Source organism: Tachypleus tridentatus, chromosome 6, assembly GCF_004210375.1.
Source record: "Tachypleus tridentatus isolate NWPU-2018 chromosome 6, ASM421037v1, whole genome shotgun sequence".
Classification (NCBI taxonomy): domain Eukaryota; kingdom Metazoa; phylum Arthropoda; class Merostomata; order Xiphosura; family Limulidae; genus Tachypleus; species Tachypleus tridentatus.
In genome coordinates this window covers 118,193,082-118,208,805 of record NC_134830.1, presented here as the reverse complement: position 1 = coordinate 118,208,805, position 15,724 = coordinate 118,193,082, and the positions used below count along the sequence as shown (strand labels likewise).

At 34.0% G+C, this 15,724-nt stretch overlaps 1 protein-coding gene and 1 long non-coding RNA gene across 6 annotated transcripts in view; one reads left to right on the top strand and one right to left on the bottom strand.

The window, feature by feature from the left end:
• Window positions 1-1,212, top strand: part of LOC143253422 (uncharacterized) — a 111,205-nt gene extending 109,993 nt beyond the window's left edge. For both annotated transcript variants that reach the window (XR_013029569.1, XR_013029570.1), the window contains exon 2: window positions 1,046-1,212. This is a non-coding gene — a long non-coding RNA (uncharacterized LOC143253422). The remainder of the gene's footprint in view (window positions 1-1,045) is intronic.
• Window positions 1-9,941, bottom strand: part of LOC143253420 (uncharacterized) — a 240,221-nt gene extending 230,280 nt beyond the window's left edge. The window contains exon 1 of one of the 4 annotated variants that reach the window (XM_076507282.1): window positions 9,468-9,941. In XM_076507282.1, coding sequence (XP_076363397.1) covers window positions 9,468-9,701 — 234 coding nt within the window. In that variant the 5' untranslated portion in view covers window positions 9,702-9,941. The remainder of the gene's footprint in view (window positions 1-9,467) is intronic. The other 3 variants (XM_076507284.1, XM_076507285.1, XM_076507283.1) reach the window with 3 other exon arrangements.
• Between the last annotated feature and the right edge of the window lie 5,783 nt (window positions 9,942-15,724).

Here is a 15,724-nt window from a genome sequence, read left to right as displayed (position 1 = left end):
TTCCCTCTAGTCTTACACTTCTAAATTAGGGACGGCTAGCGCAGATAGCTCTCGTGTAGCTTTGCGCGGAATTCAAAACAAACAAAGAAACTTATTTATTTATCCCGGAAAATTCTTCAATGATAAAAAATTAAATACACATCTCCAGAATGCAAACTTATTAGAATTTAAATATATTACAAAACTGGGGGGCACGCATTGTGAGGCTACTTGTTTCTTCTTATAATGGCCCTAATTCTATAGATCTCTTATAAATGACAATTTTTCATAGTCCCTCTGAACACAATACACCTCTTTTTTACATGATACTTCGTTCTCCCGTGTCTTCAATCCTTCTAAACAACACTATTTTTCTTGTAGTGACTGATCCAAAAACACTTTATTGTTGTGTCCTAATCTTAATATAACTATTTTAAACAATATTTTTGTAGTGCACTTAATTTTTATATATCCCTTTTAAAAATCACTTTTTATTGTAGTGTCTCTAATCGTAATGTAGCGCTTTGAAACAGCATTTTTTTATATGCTGCCTCAAAATCTTTATCAGTTTTAAAACTGCTCTTTTATGATGGAATTATCCTAAATTTATAGATCAGGCTGTCTAGTCAATTTTTATTAGTTATGTACTAAAGGATCTAAAAATATATCCGTTAACACCTTTTTTTCGCTTATCCAAATTCTTTAAGGTATCCTGTCTCTCTCATCCTTTCTCAATTTCCATAATTATTTAAAGTCCAAGTGACATACTTTGATGCAAGCAGATAAATTTTGGGTTTAAGTTAGAATTTGCGATGTAATTAGGACTAATTAGAAGGTGGGCAAGAGGAAACCTCAAATTTAGACATTTGTTATGTTTCGCAAATAGTTTGTACGCCTCTCCCACCCAATTAGACCAAAATGTTAACATATACTCTTAGCTTGGAGTTGTACATTATACATAACATATATATATCTAGAAGTTAAATATCTAAATATATGTCACTTTTATTTCCAGATAACGATTGTCTCTAATGTTTTTATGTGTTATGACGTTTTTTTATTATAGCCAGAGGCCTCATAAGACAGAAGTGACCCGGACCTCTCTGACGCTCTGAGAGGGCAAGAATATGATACTACTGTAATGTTCATAGAAATGATTGAAAAAAGAAAAACTTTGTGTATCTAAATTATGCTCATTCTTCTGTAAACTTTAAGTAAAAAAAGGGAAAATGCTGTGTATCTAGATTGTATTCACTTTTTTGTAAGCTTCAAGTAAAAAAAGAAAACTTTGTTTATCGAGATTATATTAATTCTTCTTGTAAACTTCAGTAAAAAAAGAAAACGTTGTGTATCTAAATTACACTCATTCTTTCGGTAAACTTCAGGTAAAAATAGAGAAAAAACGTTGTGTATCTAGATTGTATTCATTTTCTTGTAAACTTCAAGTAAAAAAAGAAAACGTTGTGTATCTATATTATATTCATTTTTCTTGCAAACTTCATGTAAAAAAAGAAAACATCGTGCATCTAGATTATGCTCATTTCACCCGTAAACTTGAGGTGCATTACCAAGTTATGTGATTAGTGCTATACATTTAATGTTTGTCGAAAAAAAATTATATACTGTTCAAAATGCTAGAAACACCTGTTCGTCAGAAGGCTGTTCCAACGCAATGGTTCAGCTTCAGTCTATATACATAACAAGTAGTACTGGTTACAGAATTATATCTGAATATGACAGCGGTACTGGTTACAGAATTATATCTGGATATGACAGCGGTACCGGTTACAGTGTTATATCTGGATATGACAGCAGTAATGAATGCTAATAATTAATATTACTTAATAAATAAAGTGTTGTTACCTAAGTATGTCAAGCAGCAGTAACTGCACTCTTACATAAAGGGATGTGACATGTAATAATGATTGCTGACGTTGTGTGTTTATATACATAAAGCAGTAATGTGTAACACCATAAAAAACATTTCCGCACGATACATTGACTTACACAATTCGTCATTCAAACTCCTAAACAGATGCTGGTATGCGACAGTTCAATTTCAGATAATTGATAGCCCAATTTAATACGGCTGTTTCAAGATATTATCATTACGTCCTAACCAGTACAATTATTTAAAAATGTTTACATTACATTTGTTTCAGAATTTCATCACTACGTTTGTCCAATCAAGGGCTAACGTTTCGAAATGTTATCTTTATTACAGTGTATTACACCTCAGTCTCCTCACTCTATTTCTTGTTTCACAAGTTTCATTCAAGTCACCGCACACGTGAGAAAGTGCTTTTCTTAAAAATGAATAGACAGAGGTAACTAGCAATCTGATTATATATATATCCGGTTAGCTTGGTCTATACGAAACTATATAATAAGCAGTCTTATAACAAAGTTGATTAACACAAGTGTTGTTATAGTGTCTTAAGGCCTAGCTGAGAAGAGCTGTTGCTACTATTGGTATATATGACACGCGGAATAATTACTTACGCCATGTACACATACATGCACATATTTCGTTATACCAGACAAGCACTTGAATGTCTGTGTCTCTCTCCGCATAAATGAATGAACAATTGAAAACAACAATTATTATGCTTAACGTACTAAAATGTTTCAATCAAACTGAAATGATAGTACGTTTTCTTTCCTTTAAATGAGGTTTACTGTGTTTAAATTCCGTTTTAAGAAAAAGCTTGTAGAGTAAGACACTTTTAAATGGTTGACTTGTTAAAACCTCATTACAAGTACTAATAACAACCAATTTCAAATGTTAACTGTGTCTGTATATATATACATATAATTCTGTAATTAACTAATAACCAACCGTACATCAGGGGAACAAAAATGATTAAATATAAGTGATCTGTTAAGTATCTATCAGGAAACATACGTGTTTAATACAAGTACTTTTGTTTTTAAGTGTCTACCAAAAAAGATATAATTATAATACAAGCAGTCGATCTGTTAAGTATTTACCAGAAAATATACTAAAAACATGTACAAATATAAATAAATCAGGACTCGTAAAAACATAAATACAACTAGCTGACCTGTTACAAAAAAAACAAACACACAACTAGTGGGTATGTTAAGTATCTGTGAGACGATATAATGGACTTCTTTTTACTCTCTGAAACGGAACGTTATGCACTAGAACCCTAACTGGGTCTTAATATAAATGTTACCAGGACCATGGCTGAGTGTTGATACAAATGTTACTAGGACTCAACTCTGACTAAGTGTTGATACAAATGTTACCAGGACCATAACTTAGTGTTGATACAAATATTACTAGGACTCTACTGTGACTGAGTAATGATACAAATGTTACCAGGATAATGGCTAAGTGTTGATACAAATGTTATAATGATAAAATTTCAAGGAATCCAGAGTTGTTACTAAAGGTACACCGTAAAGCAACAACACAGCAGAACGTAATGTCAGAATCACCACCAATCTTGGTCAAGCAGGAAAGAAACCGGTCACGAGAGGTCACTATCTGGTGTGAATGCACTTCAACACGGATACGACAGACTGACATAGATGAGTGTATGATCGCTTTAAAGTTTACGTTGTGAAAGTCGTTGTTATTATTATTAATGACAAGCATCTTCCACTGGCGAAACAACAAAACGGAAGAGAGGAACTTCCAAATAAACACTCACTCACGAAGTAGCCTTAAATACATTGAGTTATTATTATTATTATTACACTGTGTTGTACTGTTATATAAACTATATACAGTGTATGTTAAGAGGCTGGAGCGTTAGCTATAGTTGAATTAAGTTGTTTATAAACAATGAATAATTATATTATTGTTGAAGTCATAGAGACTTTTATTATGTGCATTATTACTTTTTATAATATATTTTAATGTTTTCTTGAAAACAGAGTTTATCAATTTAATTTTGAGAAACCTAAAGATTTATATTTCTGCATTTCACTTTCAGATAGAGTAGTTTATCGGGTTTTTTTACGAGGAAACTTAAAAACTAACAGTCTGAAACGGTTAGAATGAACACCGTGTTGTGAAAATTATTACTGACACCTTTCACAACAATGAAACTCTAAAATGCTTGCTCTGATCTGACCGTTGTTAATAAATATTTTCACATCTAACATCCTCGAACGATAGTTTTGACGCGGTGCTTAAAAAATGTTATTGACACATTTCACAACAATGAGACTCGAAATGTCTGCTTTACTCTTAGATTTTTTGACAGATACCAAATAGTAATCGATCTAAACCTCGCTGCCACGACAAAGCGAGTCGGAGCTCAGCACATCTAACGATAACCGACTGACACAACATACTAACTCAACGTTTTAAAAAATATAGGGTTGTACTATATAGTGAAAGGCACTTGAAAGGGTTAGAACATCTATACGTCCTACTGCACTAGATTATTTAAATAATGTAAAGTGTATTATTGACTGTTTTGTTATATAATCTAGAATGTTAAGCTACAGGATGGGTTGTGTCTATTAGTTTTGTTTTGTTTTAGTTTACGTTCAAATTGCTAGTTACATGTTTATTGTCTGAACAACAAAATCCGATTTCTGTCATATATTTATGAATCCTCAAAAACTGGTAAACACGTTTTTCCTTAATGGTAAACACGTTTTTCCTTAATACTAGGAAGAATACTGTAGCAATCTGAAGTATGCGAGTTAATGAGATTCGATTTTGTTTGACGTAACGTACCATAAATATAGAAACGATTATATTAACTATATTATACATTTGAAATAATGTTTTGATTTATTTTTGTAACTCCTTAAAAATGGTTAAGCGAGAACGAATTATTCCTCTGTTTGTTTACCTGCTATGTACCATTAGTACCTATTAAAAACAAATTTTGGTTTTCCGTTAAAACAGTTTCACGTTAATTAAGTTTAACTTGTTGACAATCATCATATTTACGTATCATTAACTAGAAAATCTTCAGGAACTGATGAACGTATTTAAAAAATTCATAACGAATAGAAACGTCGCATTCATGCGTCAAATTAAAACTTCCAAGTTTCATTTTTATGTTTAATTGATAGGCTTATCTCTCTAAACATTTCATGAAGAAATAGTGGTGGGAATAGAAACATCTTTAGAACAAAACTGAAAAAATGAGGAAAAAAAACACAATAAACATGTCTTTTGATAAAGTTGTTATTCCATGAAGAAATAGGAAAAAGGATAAACATGTCTTTTGATAAAGTTGTTATTCCATGAAGAAATAGGAAAAAGGATAAACACTCCTTTTGATAAAGACGTTATTCTATGACGAAATATGAAAAAGGATAAACATGTCTTTTGATAAAGTTGTTATTCCATGAAGAAATAGGAAAAAGGATAAACACTCCTTTTGATAAAGACGTTATTCTATGACGAAATAGGAAAAAGGATAAACATGTCTTTTGATCACGTTGTTATTCCATGAAGAAATAGGAAAAAGGATAAACATGTCTTTTGATAAAGACGTTATTCTACGAAGAAATAGGAAAAAGGATAAACATGTCTTTTGATAAAGTTGTTATTCCATGAAGAAATAGGAAAAAGGATAAACACGTCTTTTGATAAAGACGTTATTCTATGACGAAATAGGAAAAAGGATAAACATGTCTTTTGATAAAGTTGTTATTCCATGAAGAAATAGGAAAAAGGATAAACATGTCTTTTGATAAAGACGTTATTCTACGAAGAAATAGGAAAAAGGATAAACATGTCTTTTGATAAAGTTGTTATTCCATGAAGAAATAGGAAAAAGGATAAACACGTCTTTTGATAAAGACGTTATTCCATGAAAAAGTAGGAAAAAGGATAAACGTCTTTTGAAAAAGACGTTAAAAAATAGAAAAAAGGATAAACATGTCTTTTGATAAAGACGTTAAAAAATAGGAAAAAGGATAAACACGTCTTTTGATAAAGACGTTAAAAATAGGAAAAAGGATAAACATGTCATTTGATAAAGACGTTAAAAAAAAGGGAAAAAGGATAAACATGTCTTTTGATAAAGACGTTATTCCATGAAGAAATAGGAAAAAGGATAAACACGTCTTTTAATAAAGACGTTATTCCATGAAGAAATAGGAAAAAGGATAAATATTTCTTTTGATAAAGACGTTATTCCATGAAGAAATGGAAAAAGGATAAAAAGGGTCCCATAAAATTATTGACACGAAGTTATCAAGAGCAGACTTCATATACCCTCTAAAGATTACAAATGTTGTTGTTGTTTGGGTAACACGTTTCACTCACTTGATTTATGTTAGGAGAAACAGCTCAAACATATGAATATATATTTAGAGTGTGTGCATTTTATACCATTGTATCTGCTAGTTAAACACAGCAATACGCCTGTGACGCTCTAAATAACCGGAAAACATAACAACCTGATAAGGAAAAGGCGACTTTTATATTCACACACTAACTAATCATCGTAAGCCGCACGGAACTACAGGTCGTAATAACCCTCTTGTAGTGTACCGACTGTAGCTTTCAATAAATGAAACCATTTACTTTTGGTACTTGTTTTCTTTGTAAACCTAACGCACACACACATATTAAATACGCAAGAAAATAGCGGATAGAAAACTGTTAATTATGCACACTTATGTGCGTGCGTATGGAAATAGAATAATCAGTCAATAAATACGCAGATACACAGAAAAGTAAACAAATAGATAGAAAGAAGTGTAAATATTATTGATTAAGTGGCTAGATTAACAATATTAAATGAAAGATGTGGTTCTGAGGTTAGTAAAGTCAGGTTAAAGATATATATAGAGGTATAAGAGTATTCCGCAGGTTACTACAGTTAAAGATATGTTGGTGTATTTTACAGGTTACTAAAGTCAATCGCATTAAAGATATGCGGAAGTACAGGCGTATTTCACAGGTTGTCACAGTAGCATTAAATATACATATTTGTTATTGTTTTGTTTCAGAATTTCGCGCAAAGCTACACGAGAACTATATGCGCTTGTCGTCCCTAATTTAGCTGTGTAAGACTGGAGGGAAGGCAGCTAGTCATCACCACCCACTGCCAACTCTTAGGCTACTTTTTAACAAACGAATAGTGGGATTCACCGTGACTTTATAACGCCCCCACGGCTGAAAGGGCGAGCATGTTTGGTGTGACGAGGATCATTACATATTTACGATAGAGAGAGGTACAGGTGTATTTCACAAGTCACCTGAGTAAGATTAAAAACGTGCAGATATAGGCGTATTTTACGTTACTAATGCTACAATAAAGATATATGAATGTATGAGTGTATTTCAGACGTTACTGCAGTCAGATTAAAGATATATGGAGGTATAAGTGTATCTGACAGGTTACTACAGTGAACTTGGATTAAAGGTAATACATGAAAGATACAGGTGTACTTCGTATTTTCTAGGACTGGTCACATCAGTTTTAGTCGATAGTAAGAAAGAGTCAGTGTTCATCTATACAAAAACAGGATGGTAAGAACTGTATGGTTGATGGTTCAATTCGCTTGCAGTAGAGGTTGACAGAAGTACTGAATCTATCATATACATGGTGTGTCAACTGTAATATTTTACCTTCGCTTCAGCTGTTATCAATCATTCTGGTTTGTGCAATTCCAGTCAATACATCATTAATCAATAAACTTTTCTCCCATGAAACTATTCCTGGTTGTTCTTACCAGGGAACGAGGCCAAAGACCTGCTCAACATAAGCCATCTATCAGAAACTGTGACACAAACGAAAGTAAAAAGAAAAAAGAACACAGAAAAAAAATAAAGAAACGATTTAAAAGAACCAGAAATGAACAGGATCTACTCAGTGAATTGCAGAGGACTAGACTCCATCTTGCACAACATTGAATTCGAAAGGTCATAGTTTAAAACTGCCTTAAGATTAAATCTGTTTCTGTGGGGGGAGGGAGGTTAAGCTTATTATGGGTTATTAAGGTATGACCGACACATATCAGAAAGCAGTTCTCGTAATCGGTTGTTTAGTGGCATCGAACATTTTCATCGGCTTTAATTCGATCAATTTTTAAACATATAAACGGGAATTCTGACTTAACTTTTTTATGTCAATTCTTTTGTTTGGATATTCACAGTTACTGTCAGGAAAGGTGGCCTGTTTTCGTGATCTAAGTTCGATAAAAGCACGCCGTTACAGACGCTTATTTGTACTGTTCTTGTACGTTTTCTGTAATAAACTTTCCAAGAAATGACGATAGGGAAAACAACTTACAAATCCGCAGTAATCATTAGTTCTGTCAGGCCTAGCAAGACTTGCCGGTAAAATAGTCTATTTCCTGTTCTTCGAACAGGTACGTGCCAGAAATTCATTGTGGTACGATAGGGCCCTTTGTTCTATAGAGATATGTCGCAGGGTTGGAATTTTTAACCTAAGTGGCACCTTATACGACACACGGTATAAGTGGATACATTAGAGACCCCTAAGGTTAGGTACAGCCATCTTTAATTTTGGATAAATTATAAACCACTAAGGTCAGGTACAGCCATCTTTAATTTTTGATTACTAATAAGATGGAGAGGAAGGGCAGCCAGCTACCTTCCGCCACCATAAAGTTTTATCCGGATTTTTTAAATATAATAATTTATATTTATTGTTGGTTGTATGAGTCGCTCACAAATGAAAGTTCGGAGTTTATCAGTCGTCGCAGCTCGAACCTTGGATCCTTCAGTCTGCTTCCCGCGCTCACCAGCTCACCAATACGTCATGTCTGACCCAACGTATAAGTAATACAAGTGAGTTGAGTAAAACTTCAAAATTTTTCCAACTAACTTTACTAAACAATATTTTATGAGACGTTGTAAAGCCTATAAAATTAGTTACAATTTCAAATCCAGCACTATATAGAAAAGTAAGTATTCATTTTCTAACCTACACCAGTATTGTGTTTCAAATTACTCTAAATTATAAGTTTTTGGTTTCGATAAATACGAACGATTTGCATCTGCCCCCTCCCACACACACACACACTTCTGAAAAGCTAAACAATTTCTTCCTGTTGTATTAACCAGCCAATCGGAATCCACATTAGTTAGACACGCGCCGAGTTATTCGACTTGTTAATGATATATAAACGCGTCTTGTACGTGCATTTGTTAGTTCCGTTAACTGTATCTGATGTTATTGTATTATTAAATAGGGACTTACTACTCCCACGTGAAATTTATCATACACATAAAACGGTAAAAAAAATCGTATGAACGAGGACTTTGTTTTGTGATAGGGTTGTGTAACGTGATAGTTAAACCTAACGATATACCAACCGATCATCGCCTAACTCATCAGAAACATAGATTATCTATACGTTTATTTGTCTATCTATCGACCGTCTATTTCCTTATTGTGTGGAAAGTAATATAATCAAATAACCAGTGAATGGCTGAACGGTAAAAAGTCTTCCCCGAATCAATACAACTAACGCGGTATTGTAAGCATAAATGAAGATTTAGGGTTACTTACCTCTAAGTCCTCTAGAGTTTTGAAGCTGAGAATCGCAAAGCCGTCTATTACATCTTCTTGGAAAATCGGTTCCTTATTTCGTTTTTTACGCGTAGTTTTCTGTGGTGTGGGCGAGGGTTCCAGGCTGCCTGAGGGGTCCCGGCCCTGACTGCCAGCTAGCTGATGTCTCTGTGGACGCGCGGCTCGCTCGTGACGACGAAAATGTTTAAATCGCTGTTTAGAGTCGTCTTCCATGGCACTGACTTGTAAGATTACGACAAACAAACTCTCCACCTCATCTAGAGCACATCTTTCTACCAGTGAAATTCACACTAAACCGACTTCAAGAATCATACCAAAATATTGTTCGTATTTCCAACCACCGCCAGTCACATCTTAGCCTGCGGACCCTCCCGAATGTTTAGATGAAATGGCGGATGATATAAGGCTGACGTACGCAGGCGTAGAAGAGCGGATGTGCTTCCGCCCGCGAGTAACTTAGCGCTCACCACGATAGATTATAAACGGTATTTATTTCACGTGATTATGCTTGAAGAATAGAAGGACTCGTTTTTCTACGTGGCATGACGTTGCCTAGTGCATAGTCCAGATTATGGACTTTCCGAAATCAACGAAAACTCCTTTTTACCTTCAATTTATCTTCTAACATAACATTATTTTTTGTCTCTTTACAATAATGTGTTTTTTAGTTGACAAAAAAATCATATTTAATTTTTTTCTGATTAAGAACAAGGATAATTTATCTAAATAAACTAAACATCAAAGTTGTTTATAACTTTAGATTAAAATAATCCAATAAAGCATCACCGTGACAATATATACTTGTAGTAGGTAGAAAAAAACATATGGAAATATACACAAGTGATACTTACAATGCATTAACTAATAAAATAGACATTTTTGCAGATTAAAGGTTTAAGCACGCGTTAGATTAAGAACGCAGAATAACAGTTTATAGAAAAACTACAAAAGCACTAATGTAGTATTTAATAATGTATGAAATGTGGGACAGGATAAGAGTTTACAGAAGATCACAAAAGAATTGTGCCTATGAAATATTTAGACAATGTGTGAATGATTAACAACGGTTAGGCCTAAGTACATTGTAGGAAAAGAAAAATGTTTTACGAGTGAAATAAATAAGTGAATATAATAGATTTTAGCATTAAAACCGAGTTCAGACAAACCATGAGGTGAGTGACACTGTAGGAAGAATATCATAAAATGTATTGATTCAATACTTAGTACAAACAAAATCACTAAATCGTAGTAATAAGAGTAAACTAGTAACCCTTATTTGAAAGACAAGAACTTAGAAGATCGAGGAAATAGAACAAAGACTAGAACTTAGTTATAACACGTGTAGGAGATCAAAAAATTAAACAATTTCTGGACCTTAGTTACACTTTACAAAGGTTTGACAGATGGTGGTACTAGGCATACGTATCCTCCATCATTTAAGATTTCGATTTTCTTCAGTGTTCTTCAACGCCCCCACAGTAAAAGTTAAAAGTTATTCACCGTTAATATATCTTAGTTAAGAAACGCTGAGTATTAGAATGTAGTTCTAATACATCCTGTTTTATCTAACTTTATACCAGCTGCGGTTGGACATTCTGTATTGCAAGTTAGGTTTATAAATTCAGTGCTGTTTTCGTAAACCTTGGAATTTGTTTTATGTGAATATGTAAACATTGATAATTTTACCATCAGTCATGCTGATTACCAACGTTTACGATGAATGCTCTGTTTTTAGATGCATGCGCGTTTTCCAACTTCTTTGATGAAGTTACACGCCCTTGTTTGTTTTATAACTTTCGTCCTAACATTGAATTGCTAAGTTAGAGGAACTTCTAAGAACCCTTGAGTAAAATCAAAAGTGAGTATAGTAACCACACTACACCATTCCTGTTCAGCGTAGACGAAGCATATTGCTCAGTATTAGAGCTCATCAGCTCGTCTGGTTTACGACAGACAGCAGTAGTGTGAGCCTCCAACATGGCAGTTTGTTAGTCAACAAGACCCATCGACAATCTTTAGCTATTCTTTTCTAATCAAATAGTATGATTTGACTTTCAATCTTAGATAGATTCAGCGTTTAATATAAGCAGCATAGGCGGGTGCTTGGGACGCCAAATTATAGGAAGCGCCAAATACCCAGTAGTCTCAGTGTGAGTAGGGACGCACCGTTAATTTCTGCACAAGGAAACACTTAAGTTATTGTCGACCCTACTATTATAGGGACTCACGGGGCCGAAAGTGCAAAAGGAATTTTGTGGAAAAGGATTTGCAGTGCAGGTACGCTAAATGTTAGGCCAGATTCTAGTACGAAATATTAGGTTTGGATAGGTTAAGATGAAATTTATATAATATACCAATAACAGTTTTATATGCTAGAGAACTTCCAAAACTTACATTTAATATATGTTCCACAAGTTCACCTTTTAAGGTTAAGTTATATTGGCTTTTCTTAAACGCCCCCTTCTCCTGTTGATTCGAATATATTTGATAGATGTAAAAGATAGCAACTCTTTTACTTATTTTTATACGCAACTGTGGGAAACAGTTGCAATATATAAACAAACATCTCATTTTCCGATAAAACTCCTCAGAATATCTGCTTTTGTGGGTTTAATTGTTTGGGTGTTTACTAACCCTGTAAGGATATTCGAATTACCTAGCGTCTCGTGTTATTTTAATCAAATAAATAGATAGATTTTGTTTTCTATTTAGAGTTACAGTTGTTTAATCCAATAAAGAAACATGTAAATGGTGTTTTTTTAAAAATCTTTCCATAGAACCCCACCCCCAAATTCCTTATTTGAGAACAACCTATTATCAGTAGAATGTGTAATGTGGTTCTGCTTATGTTTCCCAACCAATCCATACTGGAATTATACAAATCTCCATCTAAATAGAGTAGCAGGGAATTATTTAACAGTTGGGAAATCATTAACCCATCTGTTACGTTTATTTCGTGCTATTTATTTGTGTTATTCAAAGTTTACACCTGTTATGTGGTTAATTAGCCGCACTTTATCACAAGAATATAAAAAATAATACACGTGAATAATCATTTATCGATAGGCTTAACTGGAAGTGCAAATAGTAAGTTCTTTGGTTCTAAGCGCACGTAAGAAAAAATTTTGTTTTGTTTTGTATACTAGTATTTTTTATTTCTCCTTCCTCAAACGTACCTTCGCAATCAGTTGTCTTACGGTAGTAATTTTTCTAAGCCTAAGAGGGTTCATTCTCCTAGCAACCTTCCTATTAATTGCCATGTTACTTTATCAGTGCTTGCTCAGAAACGTAAGGAATGTTTTCGACAATTAGAATAGCTGAGCGCGACAGTGTTGGGAGCAACAGTGCAAAAAACTAGATTTTCATCTTCATAACAATAACCATGGCAGAACAATCAATTATCCATTGTTTACAGAAAAAAACAACAACACAAATGAATATTTTACCTATATTAAGCGGCCCGGCATGGCCAAGAGTGTTAAGGCGTGCGACTCATAATCTGAGGGTCGCGAGTTCGCATCCCCGTCGCGCTACACATGCTCGCCCTTTCAGCCGTGGGTGTGTTATAATGTGACGGTCAATCCCACTATTCGTTGGTAAAAGAGTAGCCCAAGAGTTGGCGGTGGGTGGTGATGACTAGCTGCCTTCCCTCTAGTCTTACACTGCTAAATTGGTGATGGTTAGCACAGATAGCCCTCGAGTAGCTTTGCGCGAAATTAAAAAAAACAAAACAAACTATATTAAGAATAAAATGTTGTTAAGTAACATGTCAGTAAGAAAGGAGTGAAAAAAACGATATTTGTTGGAAAATAAAAAAGCAAATTTTTGTGAAACAATAAATGACCTTAACAAGCAGAAGAAGGTAGTTTATTTCAGGTCCGAATGAAACTGAATAACCAAAAATGAACGATGCAGCGTGATATTTTATACCAAGAATATTAGACCTATTAATTTACATTTTTTTACTACTTATACTTTTTGAAATCAGTTTATTAACCATTTGTTTGCTTTATTACTAATTCTGCATTGCAAAACTTATCGCTATAACTGTTTATAATGTTATAACAAAACAACAACAGAACATGTCTTAAAATGACAAACCTGTAAGCCTTTTCACATCCCACGTGTCTGTTCGTTTTTCTGTCTTTCTTTTTTTATGTTATTTCTTAAGATTACTCAAAAGGAACCCCCAGAACAAGGATTACACACAAAACATACCCCTGGGATACAATAGAAGGTCGTTTCATTTGGTATACGTTGTATAGAATAGATAGATGGACGTTATAGCAAGACGTGACGTAGGTGTGCGCAGAAAAAAATTAAGAGAATAAGCCGATAAAAAAATGAACGGTTAATATACACAGTAATGGTGCAATATAACAATTAACGGTAGATATACACAAGAATGGTAGAATATAACAATTAACGGTAGATATACACAAGAATATAACAATACAAATAAATTATAAGTATAGCGCAATACAAAAATAAAGTGTGTGTGTATATATACATCTGCACACACTACAGATACTTTCTCTACGTATGACATATTTATACCATCTAGAATAAACTCCATAAACTGTACACGTAAATCTGTGCACTGTAATATCTTTTGTATATTAGATACATTTATACTACACCACTAGATATATTCAAAATATATTAAATTACACCGTATTTTTAGAATAAAAACTGATTTCCTGATACCAGCGACAACTCATAAAACAAGGTGATGTGACGACAGAGATTCATTATAATTTCAATCAGAGGACAGACACCTCATTCCTTCACTACAGAGTATATAAATGCTCCCAACACGAGAATAATGTCATATTAGTGCTGATGCGATCTCCAGGGAATTTCGAGCTGTCGTCAGAACAACCCGATTACGTCATACGTAAAGGTCTGCCCCACAGGATATCTTTTGACGTTCAAGAACTTCATCTGAAAACAGAAGCGTCCTTTCACTCAGATAAGCTGGCATAGAGATAATATATATAAGAAGCCCCATCTAGAAAACCTCCTCTCTCACGTGTGTTTCGTAATAAAGCTAGCCCAAAACGAAATTATCAATGTAAGTTACAAAGACAGGTCAGAACTAAAATCGTCCGGTAAAGAATGTAATTGTGTAATTTAATATAAACCTTTACAACTAGAAGTTTTCTCAGTCATAAAACAAGAAAACTTAGTGATAAGGACGCAGTGATTCATCAATCGGTTAACTTCCCAGTTATCGACGCTTTCGGTCGTAATTCCAATAGGTGTTTTCATATTATGAATGGCCTTGATGCACGTAATGTGGTCAAGGTTGGCTGTAAGATCCACACTGTACAGGATATAGGCGATTTGTTGCTGTTTTCTTATTTTATAAACGATGGGTTATCTGCATTCTGTCCAACACGGAGAATTGAACCGCGGATGTTCGAAATAACTTGTTAAGTCAACCAACATTCGACCGTTTGCTCTTATTTACTTTCAGAATTCGTTCAATAGTTTTAAAACGAAAAGCGAGAATTGTACAGAGAACAATGACGATGTAGGTGCAGTATGAAGATGAGAATTTTGGTCGCTCATTATTCACAGCTATAAGTGACGCAAACAATAAAGTCACTTTTGTTTTTAAGTGACCGATGTAAGTAATTGTAGGACGAAAACTTTATTTTTATACTGATATTGTTCGAATAAGAAAAAAAAAAGGTATGCGAAATATAATAGTAATAAGGGGAGTTCCCCCGTAATACCAACTGAAATTAGGTTCTATTTATATATAATCTGTTAAGATTACAGACTTGTTTTTAAACGTATAACAATCGTTTTGTGGTCAACCTTATTATGTTTTGTATTCCAGAAAGAGAGAGAGGCACACACTCCACTGTCCACTTCATAAGGTCACGATAGTCTTATGGTTATTTTTTGACGAAGAAATGAGCCATTTCTACTAGTAGCCGAGCTATTAACTATTTCATTTTAAGGCTTGTGCTTTCAGAATATTTTTCAACCAACTCACAAATTAGCTTTGCTAAAATTGCATTGGTTATTATATTTCTTAATCGACTGTGTGTGTGTTTTATTATAGCAAGTGCCTGGCATGGTCAGGTGGGTTAAGGCATTCGTCTCGTAATCTGAGGGTTGCGGGTTCGAATCCCCGTCGCACAAAACATGCTTGCTCGTTCAGCCGTGGGGGCGTTATAATGTCACGATCAATCTCACTATTTGTTGGTAAAAGGGTAGCCCAA